Source organism: Acomys russatus, chromosome 29 (genome assembly GCF_903995435.1).
Source record: "Acomys russatus chromosome 29, mAcoRus1.1, whole genome shotgun sequence".
Lineage (NCBI taxonomy): Eukaryota > Metazoa > Chordata > Mammalia > Rodentia > Muridae > Acomys > Acomys russatus.
The window spans coordinates 45,454,867-45,473,892 of NC_067165.1; the positions used below are offsets into that span (position 1 = coordinate 45,454,867).

At 53.1% G+C, this 19,026-nt stretch overlaps 1 protein-coding gene across 1 annotated transcript; it reads right to left on the bottom strand.

Annotated features, from left to right (window-relative positions):
- Positions 1-547: 547 nt before the first annotated feature.
- Positions 548-18,576, bottom strand: Ccdc27 (coiled-coil domain containing 27). Its single transcript, XM_051171111.1, has 12 exons — positions 18,394-18,576; positions 17,592-17,718; positions 16,679-16,789; positions 15,928-16,082; positions 10,622-10,801; positions 9,948-10,037; positions 9,280-9,661; positions 8,958-9,088; positions 5,886-5,963; positions 5,397-5,609; positions 1,992-2,096; positions 548-673 (listed from the first exon to the last, which is right to left on the bottom strand). The coding sequence occupies exons 1-12, from the start codon at positions 18,574-18,576 to the stop codon at positions 548-550; spliced, it is 1,881 nt and encodes a 626-aa protein (XP_051027068.1).
- Positions 18,577-19,026: the final 450 nt, after the last annotated feature.

Consider the following 19,026-nt stretch of genomic DNA (forward strand, 5'->3'; position numbering starts at 1 on the left):
CTCAGATGGAGGACGGCGATGGCCCTCTTGAATTGGTGGGCGCCCACGGCACGGGGCGGCTGCAGGAGCAGAAGAGTGCGTGCGCAAGACGTGGGCGAGGAGCAGCCGCTGAGCTTTATACTCAGCAGAGCACGTGGCACAGACTTATGTCAAAACATCGTGGCCACAGACACCAGGAGCCCAGGGATTGGGAAGCCTTCCCCTCAGCACCTGTGCCACCTACCGTATCCCACCCTTTCTCCATCTTCCGAAGGGGCTCCAATGGCGAGAACGTGCCCCAGGTGGAAGTGTTGAATCTGAAGGGGAACTGGGGGAGGGGCACCCAGTGTCTGGCTCTCCGCAAGGGGCTCTGGGGGTATGGATGTGCCCACAAACAGGCCCAGAGGAGGGAGCTGTGGGATGGGACGCAGCAGCCCGGGGTAGTTCCGGTGGGTACCACAGAAGATGAGACGACCACAGTGGCCAACTTCTAAGGTTTAATTCTATTCCAGAACAAGCCACACAGGGTGGCTTCACCAGCGGGGCCCTGGCCTCAGCTGGGCAGGCCTCATGACTTGGATAGCATCTTCTTGATCTTGCTGGGCAAGGAGACGTCCGACTGCTGCAGCGGGGGCACCTTCACGCCTTTTTGTTTCAGCTGACCGTAGAAGTCGCTTCTCTCTGTGATGATTTTCTGGACAAGAAACGTAGTAGTCAACGGGTGGCCTCTCAGCCCCTGCCACCTACCCAAGGACTTGCTGCAGCAGGCAAGTGCAAACCAATGTTAACAAAACAAGGGCAAAAAGCTGCAGTCTGGAGTGTGATTCCCCTGCAGGGCTGTGGTGGGGCCCCAGGGACGAGTTCCACTTTGTGCAGAAGGGAGGGCTGTCCAGGCCCTCACCAGCTCTGTTCTCACTCCTAGCGGAGGTAAGGGACCTCAGGCAGCTGTCCTTCTGTCCCTCCTCCCTCTCCACCAGCAGACACAAGGCCAAAGACCTGTCCCCAGGGTCCTGCTCTCCAGAGGTACCGGGTGACCCAGGCTCACCACCCCCACACAAGCCACAGGGAATGTTGGGCTCACAAGGCAGTGCAATGGAACAGAGTGGCTGCTAATGAGATGGGATCCTGTGTGGCACATGGCCTCAACCAGAGCAGCCTGGTACCTCAGTGATCCCCAGGACACGGGTACCCTATACCTCAGGGTAGATATGTCCGTCCCTTTTATAAAAGGAAGCCCCTTCAATTCAGAGAAACACAGAGCCCTAGGATCACCACCGCAAGGGCTAGTGGGTAGTGACTATGGCAGCCCACAGGCACCAAAGCCTGCATTAATTTTGTCGCAGGCTCTTCTAAAGTGTCTGCCTTGGCGGCACTCTAGGTCCATAAACATTGACAAGGCTGAGGGAGGTGTCTGTGCCAGGACTCAGGCCCAGCAGCTTCTATGGAGGGGGCTCCACCAAGGAAGCTGAGCTAGACAGAGAACTTGCCTAGTGTAGGCAGTTTGTCCCTCTCCCGGTGCCGGGATGAGGGTTGGGGTAGCTGAGTACCCCTCCTCCATGAGGCTGACAGCAGCTCAGACTCCCCAGCTCCATGCTAGAGCTGTCCCTAGGGATGTCCTTGTCCCCTCTGGTTAAGAAAGAGGAGGAGGACAGTCCTGGGTTACAATGCACAGGTGGCCTGACCAGGATGAGAACTGGGTTTCTGAACTGAGCCCAGGCTTTGCAGCCCTCGGCCTCAGGTCATGGGCAGTGGGAACACAGCTTGGGTCCCCTCCTCCTTCGGCCTCCGGTGATGGGCAGTGAGGACACAGCTTGGGTCCCTTCCTCCCTCAGCCTCATGTGATGGACAGTGGGGACACAGCTTGGGTCCCCTCCTCCCTCGGCCTCCGGTGATGGGCAGTGGGGACACAGCTTGGGTCCCCTCCTCCCTCAGCCTCAGGTAGTGGGCAGTGGGTCCCCTCCTCCCTCAGCCTCAGGTAGTGGGCAGTGAGGACACAGCTTGGGTCCCCTTACCTGCAGAGATTCCAGGACGGAGTTATCAGAGAGCTCGGTGGACAAGTTCTTGGTCCCACTGACATTGTAGACGGCCTGAATGATCTTATTCCTGAACTTCTCAAGCTGCGAACAAAGGTAATGCCATCACCTGCCACTACCGAGAGCCATGCCTGGCCCTGCCACAGTAAGCCCTGCAGGCCAGGAAGGTGCTTCTTGCGCCTGCTTGTCAAGGCTGGAAATGAGACTTGCCTCAGAGCTAGAATGTTCTGGATCAGACATCAGTTCCTGGGTGGCCCCACAATGAAGCATAAAAGCTTTAGCACGCCAACACACTTATTTTTATGTTCTTAAACTAGAAAAGTGTACCACCACTCCCCAGTTGAAATGAGAGACCCTCACCTGTTAATGAGGGAAGCTCCTACCACCAAGATATATTCCCAGCCCCGTCTATGGGCTTAACATATCAGCACAGGACAGGGTTGGTGAGACAGCGCCATGATTAGGAATGCTTGCTGCTCTTGCGAAGGACCTGAGTTCAGTTCCTAAGCCATGAGGCCAGTGAGATGGCTCACCAGGTAAAAGCACTTGCTATTATGTCTGACAACCTGAGTTCTATCCGTTGGCCCAACAGTGGAAGGAGAGAATCAACCCCCCAAAAATAACCTCTGACCTCCACATATACACATGCTGCATTAGAGACAGAGACAGAGAGATGGAGAGGAAGAGAGGGAAACAATTGTAATACAATTTTTAAGATAAAATAAGAACGGGGGGCTGGAGAGATGGCTTGGAGGTTGGGCGCACTGGCTGCTCTTCTGGGGGTCCTGAGTTCGGTTCCTAGAAGCCACATAGTGGCTCATAACCATCTGTGGTAAGGTTTGGTGCTCTCTTCTGTCATGCAGGTGTGTGTGGGAGTGGAACACTGTATGCATAATAGATAGATAAATCTTAAAAGCAAACAAGACAAACAAGAACGGGCTTCGCTCTGGTAAACCACTTGCTTACCACGCTCCCCGATGACACTGAAAAACTATAAAATCTAATCAAAATGGTACAGAGTTGTACATGACCCCTAAAGCCTCCACACCCGTCAGCACCTTCATCCTAGCCCTCCAGGACAAACCCTCCAGGTTTGGTCATCCCTCGCCTAGTGCCCAGGAGTCAAGCAAAGGGGTCTTTGTTCATTCCAATGTTACTGCTGATGCAGGGTTGTTGTTGTTATTTGAAAGATTTGTCTATTTCTAGTCCATGCATATGAGAGTGTTGCCTGTAAGGGAGTTTTAATTTGGACATCACTGCTCTGGCAAGAGGTCACATCCAAAGACCTTCTAGGTAGGTCTCTGTGGTCCGTCTGGAATACAGACACCCTCTTTAATCTCAGGAGACAGAGGCATGCAGATCTCTGAGCTCTAGCCAGTGCGGTTGAGTCAGTGAGCTGAGAGACAGTGCTGTGGAGTTGAGTTCGTGATAGTTCAGTTTGTCAAATTCAGAGTCAGTTTTATCAGGAGAGTTTTACAGAGGCAGGCTGAAGAGAGAACAAGCCAGACACAGGCGAAGACGGAATAAGCCAGAGAATGAGAAGGAGCCAGAAGATTAGAGCAGGTTGTTAGAGTTAGGTTGAGACCAAGCAGAACAATTCAGTCAGAGAAACCAGATTGAATCAATCAGCTAGGAGAGGAGTTTGCACCAGAACAGCTGGCCTAGGTTAGCAGGCAGAGGCAGTAAGCCTCTGAGATGACCCACTCCACCCTCATGGCTGGCTCAGGAAACAAGCAAGGACACAGGGGTGGAAGAGTCAGGGGATGGGACATGACACAGCCTTTGGGAACTCACAGCAGCTGTGGTGACCTGCACAGGGTCAAGCTGGTTAAAAACTCTAGCATAGATTGTGACGGGTGCGACAGTTCCGACAGTTCAGGGGTTAAGAGCCTGTCCACTCCTGCGGCGGACCTGAGTTCAAGTCTGTTCAGTTACGTCGTGGCACTATGACCGAGGCAACTTATAAAAGGAAAATGTTTGAGCTTAGGGTTCAGAGGGCTGAAGGCCATGACTGTAGAGCACCGGCACATGGCATGCGTACACAAGAGCTTCCATCTTGACCCACAAGTGGGATGCTGACAGCGAGACACCAGGAGACTTTCTGTTGGAGGATGCCTGTGTATTTTGATGCTAATTAATAAAAAGCCACACACATGGGCGGGGCAAATGAGATAGGTGTGGCTAAGGTTCGGGGACTTAGAGGGACAGAGAGGATCTTGGGAAGAAGAAGGGAAGGCCCGAGGAGAGGAGAGGAGGAGAGGAGAGGAGAGGAGAGGAGAGGAGAGGGAGGAGGCGCCATCATGGGCGAGGTGGAGGAGAAGCACGTGGCCGGCGTGGATGGAGACTCGGCCCAGATGAAGAACATTAGCAAGTATTTTTATGGATGGGAGGGAGCGTGATTAGAAGCAGATGGTGTGGGATCCCATGCCTGCCCCACTGTGGGAAGTAGTTTACAGGATTGATGTCTGCCCTGCCACAGGTTAACTAAGGCTATTTTAAAATGTAACAGGTGTCTGTGTCTTGATTGATTGATTGCTAGGGGGTTAGAAAATACTGCTGTAATAATAATAGGCATAGACCTAATAATAAACAATTATTAGGCCCTACTGTTAATTTAACGACAGCAACTTTTGAAACCTCAAAGCCCGTCCTCCAACAACGCCACATTCCCTAACCCCTCCCAGACAGCTCCATCAACTGGGGACCAAGTACTGAAACTTGTTAACCTGTGAGGGCCACTTTTCATTCAAATCACCACAGACTGCGAGACCTCAGCACACGCACTCGGGGTGTTTACACCTCCCTTTAACTCCAGATCCACAGGAATCTAGTCCCTGCAGGCTCCTGCTCTCACGGGTGCCAACACACCCACACACGTACGCATGATTGTTTTTAAAACTCCAGCATGGAGGGTAGTGGCCTCCTGAGGCCCCAACCATCGCTATGGGAAGTGGTCACTTTTCTTTGAGGGGTGACCACTGACAGGTTGTTCATAGCCGGGTGTGTAAGCCATTTGCACAGGGGCAGCACTAGTTGGACTTAGTGGGTTATTTTTAAAAAATTAAAAAGGTTAAGAAGGCTTGAAGCCAAAAGAGGGGTTACATGGGGGAAGCAGGAGGGAGGTGGCGGGCGGGATGAAGGGGACACAGACACGGACACAATCACCCTCCCTCCTGTTTTTTTTCCTAGCTGAACCCAAGGCCAACTTTCTCCCTTGCCCTTGCCCTCTGTGGTCCAGAATGTTCCATGAGGCCTCACACCCTCCTCCACTACTTCCCAAGCATCGACTCTACACTGCGTGCCGCAAGCCGAGGGAGGGAGACTGGGCTGGGCACCCGGTCCGTGACCTGCTAGCCCTCGGTGGGGAGCAAGGGCAGGCATTACCCTGGCCTGACTGGCCTCCAGGACCACACGAGTCTGCTGTTCTGCCTGCTGGACGATCTCTTTCCGGCTCTGTAGGTCATCACACAGTTCTTTCCACCGCCTCAGGTGGTCCTGGTCCAGGTCGACCTGGGCCTGCAGCTCGCTGGTTTTGCTGTGAAGCTCTGCGATGGCCTTCTCACTCTTGACGAGCTCTGTCTCCAAGTCAGACACTTGCTGGGGGTGGGGGGAAGGGGAGGGGAGGGACCAGGAAGGGCAGGGCATCAGCTGCTCCTGTGCGGTCCTTACCATACAACTCACGTTCCCGCAAGCTAGCCCAGCCATGCATGACCAGAGGCCCCCAGGGTGGGTCTGTTAAGTGGGGTGCTGCCTGGATTAAGAGGCCCAGCTCAACTGTGAGGATGCTCCAGCCTTATTTTGCCCCACCATGGTACACCCCAACCCATAAAGATGGCAGTGCAGCGCAGCCTTCAGGGATGCCCACGCCAGCACCTGTCGGAGGATGAGGTTTTCCTTCTCAATGAGTCCTCTTATCTCCTGGTGCTTCTTCTCCTCCCGGAGGCTGGAGAACTGCAGGGCAGACAGTGGAGTCGGCCTGGGGCCCAGACCTGCCTCCTTACACTGCCCCACCCACAGGAGTGAAAGCTGCGGGGAAGGTGGGGGCAGGGGGAAGAGGGAGAATGGGTTCTGCCAGAAGGACGGTGGGAGACGAAAGAGGGCCCCAAGATCCAGGAAGCAGAGCATTGGGTGGTGTCGAACATTACAGATCCAAGAAAGCCAGACCCTAAGCTGTTCACAGGGGAACCTAAGACCGAGGGGTTCACACTCCGTTTTCTAGAAGTTTCAGAGAAGAACGGGGTCAGTGGCCAGCTGTGGGCACGCTTGTGGGGAGACTGTCTTGGTTGTTAATTGATATGTGCCTGAGAGTGGAGAACACCATTCCCTGCCTGGAGCCCTGGACTGCACAGGAGTAAATAGAGCCATCTGAGCGCTAAGCACGCGAGCATTCCTTCTTTGCCGCGACTGTGGATCTTAGCTGCTTCTGGTTCCTGCCTTGACTTCACTACCATGAGGAAGTGTGACCTGGAACTGCAGGCTTCTGTGATGAACCTTCTGTGCCCTAAGTTGCTTTCTGTCAGGTACTTTGTCCCAGCAACAGAAATAAAAGTAGATCAAAGAGGTGCAGAGCAGTGCAAACAAGGAGTCCAGACACAGGACACACTTCCCGAAGGTCACTGAGTGTCCATCCAGTGTGGGATCACACCCCTCCGGTTCCTGAGGAACAGCTCGGTGTGGGAAAGACTCAGTTCTACTTAAGGGGAAGGCCGCTAAGAATGCGACCGTGCTCCAGCGAGTGTATAGATAACACTACGTGGACTTTTTTTTTTCTCTCTCTTCCTTTTTAAAATTATTTTTATCTTTTACTTCTTTTACGAGAGAAGTCTCAAGTGTGGGGAGCAGACATGGAAGGACCGGGAAGGCGCTGTGATTGGGGGACATGACGTGAAACTCCCAGAGAATCAACAAAAAATACTATGTGGAAGAAAATACAAATCAGCTCTGTGTGGTTTCAGGACACTGTGGACCGAGATGGGGTCTCACAGCTTTCCAACAGACAACCTTCAAGGCACAGGATTTTCGACTTCGGTCTTCCCAGCAACAGGCCTGGAAGCTGCTCAAACAATTTCTTCAACCTTCACAGCAGGGCGGGTGATGACTTCCAAACTGTAGTCAACCTGTTGGCTATTAGTGCGTAGAATCCAGGCCTTTTCAGGTGGTTTATGTGGGCTCAATTCTCTCAACAATTATATTTTATTACGAACTTAGTAACTGAGAAGAATACCTCACTTATAACCTGACTAACCTAAACAATAGGAAAAGGAGATTAAAGAACACAATAATGAAATTGTAAGGATATCAGTTCCGAGGAACGATTCTCCTGGCGTAATCAGCATGATTTCTTCTGTTGGAACCTGGAACAACCAGAACCCGGAACCTCAGCCGGAGCCCGGAGCCCTGAAGCCTTCCCTCGAGCGGTTCTCTCTAGGAGCGTCTCGAAGTGGAGATGAGCGGCCAGAACTGTCCCAACTTCTCCAAAGGCCCCACCTCCTGTTTTTTGGCTCACATTTATATCTCCTCTCAGAATTTGTTCAAGGATGTTTTTCAGCTGGTTAACAACCAACCTCCCCCACACGGGGGTTTAACTTCTAAGCAGATAAACATCACCTGCTCTCTCACAAGTCTTTTTCTCATCCCCCACCTGTGATCTAAACAAAAAACATGCCTATCTCTCCTTCAGGTTTGTGCCATTCCCAAGGCTTCTGAAAGACCCCTGGAAATGTGCTACACAAAACATAAGGCGTCATCAAGAAAGAAAGAAGAAAAACCTGGGCGTGGTGGGGCACACCTTTAATCCCAGCACTCAGGAGGCAGAGGCAGGCGGATTGCTGTGAGTTCGAGGCCAGCCTGGTCTACAGAGTGAGTCCAGGACAACCAAGGCTACACAGAGAAACCCTGTCTCAGAAAAAAAAAAAAAGAAGAAGAAGAAGAAGAAGAGAGAAAGAAGAACACCGTGCAGACACGTAAGATGGCGACCTGAGGGGCTGGAGAGATGGCTCAGTGGTTAAGAGCACTACCTGCTCTTCTGAAGGACCAGGGTTCAATTCCCACACATGGCAGCTCACAACTGTCTGTTACTACAAGATCTGACACCCTTACACCAATGCACATAAATTAAAAATTAAATTAAAAAACAATTAAAGATGGCGACCAGAATCTCAGTGACTTTAGTGAAACCCGTGTGTCTCCAGCAACTGCTGAAGTGATGTCAGTGTGGTGATGATCTCGCTTAGGTTGGGATAAGGTGATGCTAGGGAGGGCAAGGGATGCGGGGTGGGGGGTGGGGGGGGGGGTGCCTGCTGTGGAAGGCAGATGAGGACGTGGGGAAAGAGGGAGCCATTCAGTGATGTCACCACGAAGATGAAGTATCTGATGCCTCAGTGGAGTTTTCTGAGGCAGGGGAGGGGGGCGGTGGCGAGGGGGGGCGGTGGCCAGGGGGGGCGGTGGTGTGGGGGGGAGGGGACGGGGGACAGACGGACAGGGGGCAGGGTGGAGTATACGAGAGGGAGACACTTGTGGAGGAGCTTGGAGGAGAACCTTTCCACTTCATAACATGCATGCTGTATCCTGGGTATTTGTTAACAGATGCTGAGTGAACCCAGTAGCTAAGCCCCCTCTAAACTTATCCCTGGGACTCAGAGGTCAGCAAACGTTTAGGAAGTGACATGGGTTACCGCAGCAGCACAGGACACAGGGACACATACTCCAGACCAAAGAACAGCGGGGCTGTGGCTGTGTACGTGGCTTGTGGCTGTCCACAAACTCAGGTAGGAGTCTTGGCTTTGCTGCCACCAGCTGGTGCCCTGGGCTGGGGGTGGAGGTGGCCTTTGTTTCCAGGGAAAGGCCACACTCCATGAGCTGCTGGGACTCCTGAGCCCCTAACCCTAACCCTGAGGGCCCTCTGAGCCGGGTTAGCAGGGCTGCGGGGTGCGAGGCCTCGCCCACCTTGTCAGTCATAGCCTGGATCTGCTGTTTCCGCTCACGCAGCTCCTTTTCCAGCAGATCGTTTTCTGTGGTGACCTTTCGCAGCTGAGATTCCAGGAAGTCGGTTTGCCGTTGTAAAGATGTGATGGCCCCTAAAGAGTAAAGGAGCAGACAGGCATGGCAAGGAAGTGAGGACCCGCTGTTTGCCCCGTGGGTCTGACTGCCTGGTCCCACTTCCTGGTGCAACTCCTGGTGGAGATGGACCCACATCTCCTGTCCACTGGGCAGAGCAGGCAGAGCTGAGCACCCACACCCACCGGCATGAGGCCCTAGCCCTTCCTACCTGTGGCCAGGGAGTATCTGGTCCTAGTGAGTTCCAGCTCACTCTGGAAGTCCATCAGCATACGCTCATACTCCTCCAGGTGCGCCATTAACTCCTCCTCAAAGGACTCGGTGGTCAGGGAGTATGACCTCTTGGGACGTTCCTCCTCCTCCTCCCTCACTGTCCACATCTCCTCCTCCTCCTCCTTCTCCTCCTCCTCCACCACCATCTCCTCCTCCTCAGCTCCTTTGGTCTCCTCTGTCTCATCCTCAGGCTTGGTCTTGGCCGCGATGCCCCTGGGTCTGGCCTCCTCGGTTGGCCCCTCGGGGCTCTTTTCCTCGTCGATTGCTAGTTCCACCTGCAGCTCCTGGCTGCTCTCTGCTACGTTATAGTCCTCCTGCATCTGAGGGACAGAGAGAGAGATAAAAGGGCTGTGGACACAGATGCCCCCTCCTCAGGTACAGGGGAGAGCACCAACTCTAATAGGCAGCCAGTTCATTCATCTCTTCCTGTTAGGGCACAACTGACCCGCGCTCTGGGTGGGGAGGGGGATTGAGCTGACCCACTGCCCCCGCCCACACTTAGGGAGGGCCACCACCGCTGGGAGCCGTGGGCTGGGGACTCCTAGCTCCCATCCCCCGCTAGGAGGGGGTGAGGCGTGACAGCCTGGGCTTCCGCTGCCTGCACACCTGTATCCAGTGTTGCAGCTCATCCTCTTTGTATACGGTCTTCAGCATGCTCATCCTCCCGAGCTTCGACGGAGTCTCAAAGGACCGGTCCTGGCAGATGCTGCTGTGAGCCCCAGGCTCCCCAGTTGCTCCCAGGGGAGCCCCAGGTGATGCCGCCCTCCTCCCTCATCCCCTCCAAGGGAACATCGGTCTCTCCAAGTACAGATGGGTGACCACAGGAGAGAGTGAGAAAGTGGCACCCACCAGCGCAGCAAGGCAATGATCTACAGATGGTCTACCCCATGGGGAGCAGAGCTCGGGGGTCGTCCACCGCCCCGCGCCCCGCAGATCAGCTTCCAACAAACATTTGATACAGTGATCATGATCACCTGGCCACCCTGTCCCAGCGTGTCTGCATAAGAGCCCTTGGGGGGGGCGGGGAATGGGGGATCAGACGTCCTGTTTATTCTATCTCAAGCATCTGCATGGGCAGTTTCTCCCAAAGTGCCCAGGCACTACCCATAACCTCCAATCTCCTCCCTGCTCCTGCTCGTAAATGCCTGCCCCAGCATAAGTCACCTGAGTCTGCCTCGCCCAGCCCCTCTATTAAAGATCTAAAGGGACAGAGGAAGCAGAGCCTGCGGGCTTTTGGGGACACCTCTGTGTTTCCGTAGGCCAGCTGCTGGTAGGCTCACCATCCTTATGGAAGCTGAGGATGTCTCGGTGCCTTTGCTCCTGAGGAGGCTTTTCAGCTGCTTCTTCAGGAGCTCCCTCTCCTTGCGGAGCATCAGGATTTCCTGATCTTTCTTCTGCATCCGGGTCTCCAGCTCTGAGAGACGCTGGAGCTCCTCTCCCAGCAGGGACAGGGAGTGATCCTGAGAGGGTAGGGGTGGGCTCAGGACGCCCCCAGACCAAGGACTCAGCACAAAGGAGATGCGTTTGCTCCCAAGGGACAGGAGGCAAGATCAGAGATAGAGAATGGGGGAAGGGAACAAGAGAGAGCGAGCAAAGGGGCAAGGGAGAGTGGGAGGGGATTGTCCTGGAGGACGGAGGACCGCCTCTGCATACAGAGGAGGCACACTTGGCCCATAGGCAAATGGCAGTTTATAAAGGTAAAGGGGGGATTTCATTTTGATCGGGAGTGTTAATTAGGCCAGCCAAAGGGGCCTTTTGATTGCTGGGCTATAGTACTTTGACAGCTGGGCCTTGGTGGTCAGCCTCAGGAGGAGGAAGTGGCCAAGTAAAGGCTTAGACCTTGGTGGCCAGCTTCAGGAATATAATCGAGTGGGGTGTTTGTTTGTTTGTTTTTGTTTGTTTTAGCAAAGCAGAGGGAGTGAGGGAAAAAGGCAAGGCCGGACAGAGTCCCTTCAGATCTGTGCAGAAACCAGAGGCAGGGCTGCTAGGCCCATCCCCACCACCCTGAAAAGAGCAGTTCCCAGACACTCAAACCCTGGGGACAAGCCACGCAGCCGTGCCCTGCGGTTCCCATGGCCTTTCCATGTGTCCTGAGAACAGACCCTAAACCCCTGTGCAAAGGCAGGATGGACTTCCCTCTGTAACCCTAGGTGCCGTCCATCCTCAGAACCTCAACTCTAACAGTTCTTCAAAACAGAAGACAAATTTAAGATCTCTTCGGCAAACAGTTCCTAACCAGCAGATATGAACTCAGACAAAGACTAAAGTGAAGCTTCAGGCTGGAGGAAAATGACAGCAAACAGAGCATTCTAGAATGGAGGACAACACCATGGGCGTCTATGTAGCCTGTGGGTAAACAAGGAAAGCACTTGGGAGGTCAGAAAACATGAATGAACGAAACTGACTGTGGGGCCATTGCAGCACTTCAAGGCACATCCGAAACTGGGATTAAATCCGGCCTGTAGACGGTAAAGATGGCTGGTTAAGGATGGATACTGCTCCTCTGAGACAGGAGCCTAATTACAGCTGCGACTGGCCTGGAACCGCTATATAGACCAGGCTGGCCTCAAACACACTCTGCTGAGATTAAAAAGCGTGTTCCACCAACTCCATGCCATTCGTGCAAAAGAGCAGAGTTTGGTTCCCAGAAGCTGCACAAGGCAGCTCAGGACCACCTGTATCTCCAGCTCAATGAGAGCCAGCATCCTCATCTGGCCCTGAGGGTACCAGTACACATATGAAAAAAAAGTCACACAGACACGCACACACATGCACACGTACATAGAGAGACAGACAGACAGACAGACAGACACACACACACACACACACACACACACACACACACACAAATAAACAAATGCCAGATTGTGGTCTGGAGATGCACTTTCTGGGGGAAATACAAACTAACATAAGCAGCCATCTTGGGGGCTCGGCGTTTCAGAGCACTAGCTGCTCTTGCAGAGGACCTGGCTTTGGCTCCCAGCATCCACACATACACACTACCGTCTGTAACTCCAGTTCCAGGGCTTCTGGCACCCTCTTATGGCCTCCACAGATTCTACATATACAGATTTACACGCAGACAGAACACCAGTATACATGAAAAAAAAAAAATAGCCATTTCAAGAATTTGAATTTAGAATCTAGAAAAGAACCAAAAGTTGAGCCTAAAGAAAGCAAACTGTGGGCTGGAGAGATGGCTCAGCGGTTAAGAGCACTGGCTGTTCTTCCAAAGGTCCTAAGTTCAATTCCCAGCAACCACATGGTGGCTCACAGCCATCTAAGATGAGATCTGGCGCCCTCTTCTGGTGTATAAGCATATATGCAGGCAGATTACCGTATAAATAGTAAATTAATAAATCTGAAAGAAAGAAAGAAAGCTGGGAGGTGGGGGCAATGTGAGACACAAGAATTAGTGAACTCCCATCTTGCTGTAATCCCAACTCTTCAGAAGGCTGAAGCAAGATCATAAAACCAAAGCTTGCCTGGCCAACTTAGTGAGATCCTTTCTGAAATTTTCCTAATAAAAAAGAGAGCTAGGAGCATCATTCAGTGGTAGAAGGCTTGTTCTGAGCACACTAGGCCCTATGTTTAAGCCTCAGCACTATGGGGAAATAAGTGTAAAATAGTTAGTTATATAGTGAGAGAGAGAGAAAGAAGAGGAAGAGGACACACAGATAAAACAAGAGGGGATGAGATGGCTCATGGGCAAGAACGCAGACTGCGCTTGTGGAAGAGCTGGGTGTGGTTCCCAGTGCCCACAGCAGGAGGCTCACAACCTCCTGCAATTCCACCTTCAGGGGGTCCGTGCCCTCTCCTGGCCTCAGGAAGCACCTGTACCTGCACACACCCACACTCAGATCCATCCACCCACATGCAGATTTTAAAAACAAATCTAAGAAAGAAGCAGGCGTGCCTGGAAAGATTGCTGTCTCGCTGTGCAGGTATGAGAACCTGAGCTCGGGTTCCCACCACCCTCATAGAAGGCCAGGTGGGGGTCCAGGTGTGGGTCCAGGTGTGGGTCCAGGTGTGGGTCCAGGTGTGGGTCCAGGTGTGGGTCCAGGTGTGGGTCCAGGTGTGGGTCCAGGTGTGGGGCCTTGTACACCTGTAATCCCAGTGCTGGTGGTACAGAGCACAAGAGGATGGCTAGAACATGCTGAGCCTTCAAACAAACAAACAAACAAACAAACAAACAAAACCCAGCTAGCTCTAGGTTGAGTGGGAGTGAGGCAGGGGGCACTAGAGAGGACACCAAAGTTCCTCTTCCACTCTCACAGGCACCCACATGGTACAGGCAGCATGCATGTCTACAAGCCAACATCCTTTAAACGCAGACACACATTAAAAAGGGAAAAGCCAGCATGCAACACTGTAACCTCAGGGAAGGCAAAGGAGGGTACGGGAATCATCCTTGTGACTGTTACAATTTCTTTTAACGTTCAAAATAAAAGTGTAAAGTAGGAAAACAATACCAGGAAACACATTTTATGATTCTGCCTGTGGTGATTTGAGATGTGTGCACATGTCTCAAAGTAGTCTGAGGGTTTGGGGGATGGGGGGCAGATGCAGGGGGGCTGGCTCATTTCCTCCTGGGGGCTGATGAGAGTTTGCTGGCGTGAGTGGCTCTCCTGCCACTACCTCCCAGAAGACACACCGCGACCCAGCAATGCCATCCAAGGTGCTGTGGGGAGCCGGGCCTGTCGCCCTCCCTCAGAGGCTGCCAGCCTGGTGAGTTGCCTGTGAGGCCGTTCGGGCAATACTAACAGTGTGGTGTGAACACCTTTTCCAGAATGCTGAGTCAGAGGACAGACGTCCTTTTGAGCTCCTGGACGTATCATGCGTAGGCCCCGCAGCACACACATGGCAGCTGCCGGGGACCCATCCTTGCCGGCACTTTCAGAACCTCATTTGCTTCTGCCTAGTGTTCTTTCTTGTGCATTCAAGAATGGTGCAGAGCTTTCGTTAAAGCCCTCACTGGGTTAAAAGAAGAAAAGAAGACTGGTTGGAGCTGGGGAGATGCTCTGCCAGGAAAGCTCTTGAGTGTGCTCCCTGGGGCCCACGTAAAGTAGGAGTCGGGGTTAGAGAGATGGCTCAGTGGCTAAGAGCGCTGGCTGCTTTCCCACGGGGCTAGGGCTGTTTTGTTTCTAGTTTTTGCAAGACAGGGTTTCCCTGTGCAGCCTTGGCTGTCCTGAACATGCTCTGTAGACCAGGCTGGCTCGAACGCACGGAGATCTGCCTGCCTCTGCCTCCCTGGGTGCTGGGATTAAAGGTGTGCGCCACCACACCTGGCAAGGACCAGGGGTTTATTCCCAGTGCCCACGTGATGGTTCACAACCATCTGGATCTCCAGTTCCAGCCGATCTGACACCTTCTCTAGACTCTGTAGACACTACACACAGAACACAGGCATATATGCAGGCGAAACACTCATACACATGAATTAATTCATCAAAAAGATAATACAAATCAAATCAAAATGAAAGACTCACTCTATTAAAGCCAATGATGCAAAGTTAACTTTTTTTTTTTAAGCCAGAAGTGGGGGCACACTCACATCCTAGCACTGGGATGACAGGCACGGGCAGATCCTTGGGGCCATATAGTTCAATCAACGAGCTCCAGGTCAGCAAGAGACCCTGTCCCATAAAACAAGACCAACAGCACCCCCAGAACAGCACTGACGGATGGCCTTTGTCCCCTGTGCATACACATTCACATGCGTGTGTGCACACACGTGCATGAACAATTGGTTTCGTGATACAGAAATAGTAAGCATACATCTGGGAAAGTCAGCTCAACATAGCGCTGACACGCCGAGAAAGCCCATCACAAAGGGCGGGACTGGAGAAGCTGCCCCTGCAGGAGCCGCGGAAGAAGAAACCGCCTGCCTTGTAGAGAAATGGAACCTGAGAGCTATAAAGCTTGCCTGTGGTGTAAACACCAAATCCCAGCTCACTTGAAAAGCTGAGGTAGGGGGATTGCAAATTCAAAGTTGGCCCGGGTTGTAGAATGAGTTCAAAGCCAGCCTGGAATAGAAAGGTCTAGGGCTGTAAGCACATACAAGACCCAGGGTTTGAGCCCCAGAAAGAAAACTGGTAGGAGGGATGTATTCATGGTAACCTAGAGTCTTCCAAAGCCTAGACTAGGCAGTCCTGAATTTTTAAAAACAAGGCCAGAATAGCCTGGATGCCAAATTCAACAGAATTCTAAGACAAGTAAACTGTGGGCTTGACTCCCACAAGTATCCAGTTTTTGAAAGGCGGGATCCCAGCAGCATGTGCTGGCTTGTACACAGATCTCTGGGCAGTCACTGCCTCTGTTACTCAGACTATTAGAACTCGTGCTCACAGAGCCTTCTGGGCTGAAAATGTACAGAATGGTTGGTGGCCACATGTGTTGACAAGTTCTGTGCCAGGTTAAAGTGCCACACACTGGGACAAGGAAGAAGGCAGGGCGTGTGTGTGTGTGTGTGTGTGTGTGTATGTGTGTGTGCTGAAGTACAGTGTCTGGAGGTCATTTCAGGCCACAGCTAGCCAGACAATAGAAAAACGGGTCCCCTGTGGAGTGGCCAATCATGGGACCCTACCTTTTCATGGATGACTGAAATATACCAGGGAACTCTGGTCTTCTGGGACTTCTTGGCCATGGTTGGGCTGTCAGTGGGGCTAATGGCTGAGGGCTCGCTCCTCTTCCGTGGGTAGTTGAGCTGGCAAGCACTCTTGCTGGATGCCAAGAGGTGACCTGTGGGGGAAGCAGAGGCCAGAGGGCATTTGGATTCTTCTCTGCAAAGTCTTCCATGACAACATCCCTGACTCCGGTCCCTCCCTGAGAGGCCAGCATCTGTGACTCTGCCAAATTAAAGTCTTGAAGTCTTATGCACCTACTCCACCAGAAGCTGATGGAGAAAGGACCATGGGGCTGCCCCCCAGGACCAGTGCGTCTATGCCCACCCACCTAGTGTATACTTACAGGGTGAGCTGCCCCCCAGGACCAGTGCATCTACCCACACCCACCTAGCGTATACTTAGGGGATGACCAAGCCTCAGGGTTCACATACAGATCCCAGAGTGGAGGAACCAGAGCCCCGGAGTCAGGACAGGAAACCATCCCCACAGCTGCCCTTGACCATCCATGACCCAGCCCTCTTGGCAACCCCAGGGTTAGCCTACTTCTCTATTCAAGGAGGCAGTATGGGGGGGGGGCGCCACAGGGTGGAGAAAGTGGCACAGAGAAGGTGGAGGATGCAGCTCAGTCAAAGACAATGGGCAAGGTTAATGTCTCCCCCACCCCAAACCCCGTGAGAGTCCTTCAGACACTGGCCTTCGGGAGCCTCTTACCATCCACACTGGTATCAGAGTCCTTCCTGTCCAGGGACTGGTCCTCGGTCACCTTCCAAGCTCTGGAGCTGGCATATGTGCCCTTGGGCAGATCAACCATGGTGGCAGAACCTGGAATATGCACAAGGTGCCAGGAGGGGACAAGAAGCCCTCCTTGTCCCGAAACCTCTAGGGTCAAGGCGGTCATGTGATCTTCAAACACGAGGGCAGGAACAAGTGAGTCTCCAGATGGAGGCCTGGGGCTCAGTCAGTCTCCATCACAAGATGCTCTCTTGTCTTTTTTGCCCATCTGATCACAGGGCAATGGTGGTGCCCAGGAACGGGAGGCAGATAGATACAGAGCCCATAGCCTAGACTCTGTGGCTCCTCGGCCCACCCCCAACAATCCCACAGTTCCCTTGGCTGGGGGAGTAGCACCTGTCTCTGACTATTGCTGAACTTCACAGTCAAGTGCCCAAGCTGCTGTTGGGGACGTGGAATGATAACAGGTCAGAGAGCCAAGAGGTTGACTCTGAATGATGGCCCCCTGGGTGGCCACCAAGCTGGCCAGTGGCCTTGTCTCTACTCCTGTGCCTCAGCAGAGTGAGGCGGGGCAAGGTGTTCGGCTTCTAGCACTGCTTGGGGTGTTTGCTACCTCTGAGGCATCTGTGGCCTTAGTGGCTTCTTTCACAGAAGCCTCTAGAAACTCCAACACTCTCAAAAAAAAAAAAAAAAAAAGGATTGTGCATGAGAGGATTCTGCATCTCTCCTATAGTGTTAGCTATCCCCCAGCCTCAGCACAGGTCTCACAAACTCTGTCCTCCTAGAGGAGATTCCAGAAACGAGAACTGGCTTCTTACAGGCTGAAGGGAGCCAAGAGGCAGCAAGTTTCTCCAGTCAGCCTTGGTGGTATATGGGGCGGGGGAGGTCTTACCCATGTGAGACACAGATGTGGTCCTGGTGCTGAACTGGGGGCACCCAGGCCGCATGAGGAAGGCCTTTTTCATTTCTTCCATTTTGGACACAAAGCTGTTAGGGCTAGTGAGTTTCTTGAACTGGCTCTGGCAGGAGAAAAAAGCGAGACCAGATGCTTGGCATGCACCTCTGGTATGGCCGCAGGCCACTCCACCCCGTCTGTGCTGTTGCTTGTGGCAATGGTCCATCACGTTCCTGGCCAGCTGGAGAGCACACTGGGAGGCCCCCCATTGGAGCTCACCCTCGGCTGGGTTTCAGCATCTGACTAGGACATCAGGGAGCTGCCATCACTATTCCCAGCTCCCCCCTCCATCTCCGCCCCAGTGCATTGTGGGTGTAAACGACTCTTGCGTCTGAATTTCCTTTCTCACCCTTTCACTCCCTCCCTGACTCTCAGGACAGACAGGATCCCTTTGCCCAGGGTTCAGAGTCAACGTTCTCCTTTGGGCTTGGCTGTCCAGACCGAGCAGAAGCCAAGGTCTGTGAAGGGAGAAGTCAGATGCTCAAAGCAGCTACCTCCCCAGGAAAGCCTGGGGGCTCTGGGAAGGTCATGTGTCCTTCAGCCAGGACTCTGCCCCCTCCCTTGGGCCTCCCGGACTCTGTGTGGTGTGGCGGCTTCCTACCAAGCATTACCAACCTCTACAGGTTGACAGCTCCCATGACCCTTGGGCAAGGGAGAGGGGCGGCCAGCCCCATGGTGGCCACTCAGTAGCTACAAGCACTCCACCCAGCCCCGCCTTCCTGCCCGCCAGCCTGCCAGCCCGTACCTTTTGGTAGTAGCAGCTGATGGCCTGAGCTGAATTGCAGGTGCTCCAATGGCTTCTTTGCTGCTGCTTCTCTGAGTCATGGGAGGCCCGGTTGGTCACGCTCTGGAGCAGTGTCAGGCCCTTGCTGATCAGAGGAGATGCCGAGCGGAGCTCTTCAGGTAAGTTCTCTCTCTTCATTGAGAAGACAGAACCAAAGGCAGAAGCCACCCTGAACAACCACAGAGGCCTATTGCTCCTGTGTGCAGATCCACACAGGAACCTTAGCTTGAGCCTTCGGAAAGGTCCAAGCCACAAAAGACAGGCTTCCAACGCTCCTTTCCTACAGGCTCCTGGGAGCAGTGTGTGGCATCACAGATGTCTCCATAGAAACAGGGCAAGGTCATAGTCTTCTCAATTTACTGCAATTAGGTAAAGGGGCTGGGAAGCCGACCCAAACAGTAGTCCCACCAAATCTCAAGATGTCACAAGAGTAAGTGAGAGAAGTGGTCTGACCTCAGAGGCCCAGAATCCTCCTCTCTCGTTTCCTGGGGTGCAGGAGGGGTAGTGATTTTTCTTTGTTACTAGCTGTATTCGCTGTACACACGGGCAGAACATTTCATCCCAGGACATCACGCGCTTCAACCACGT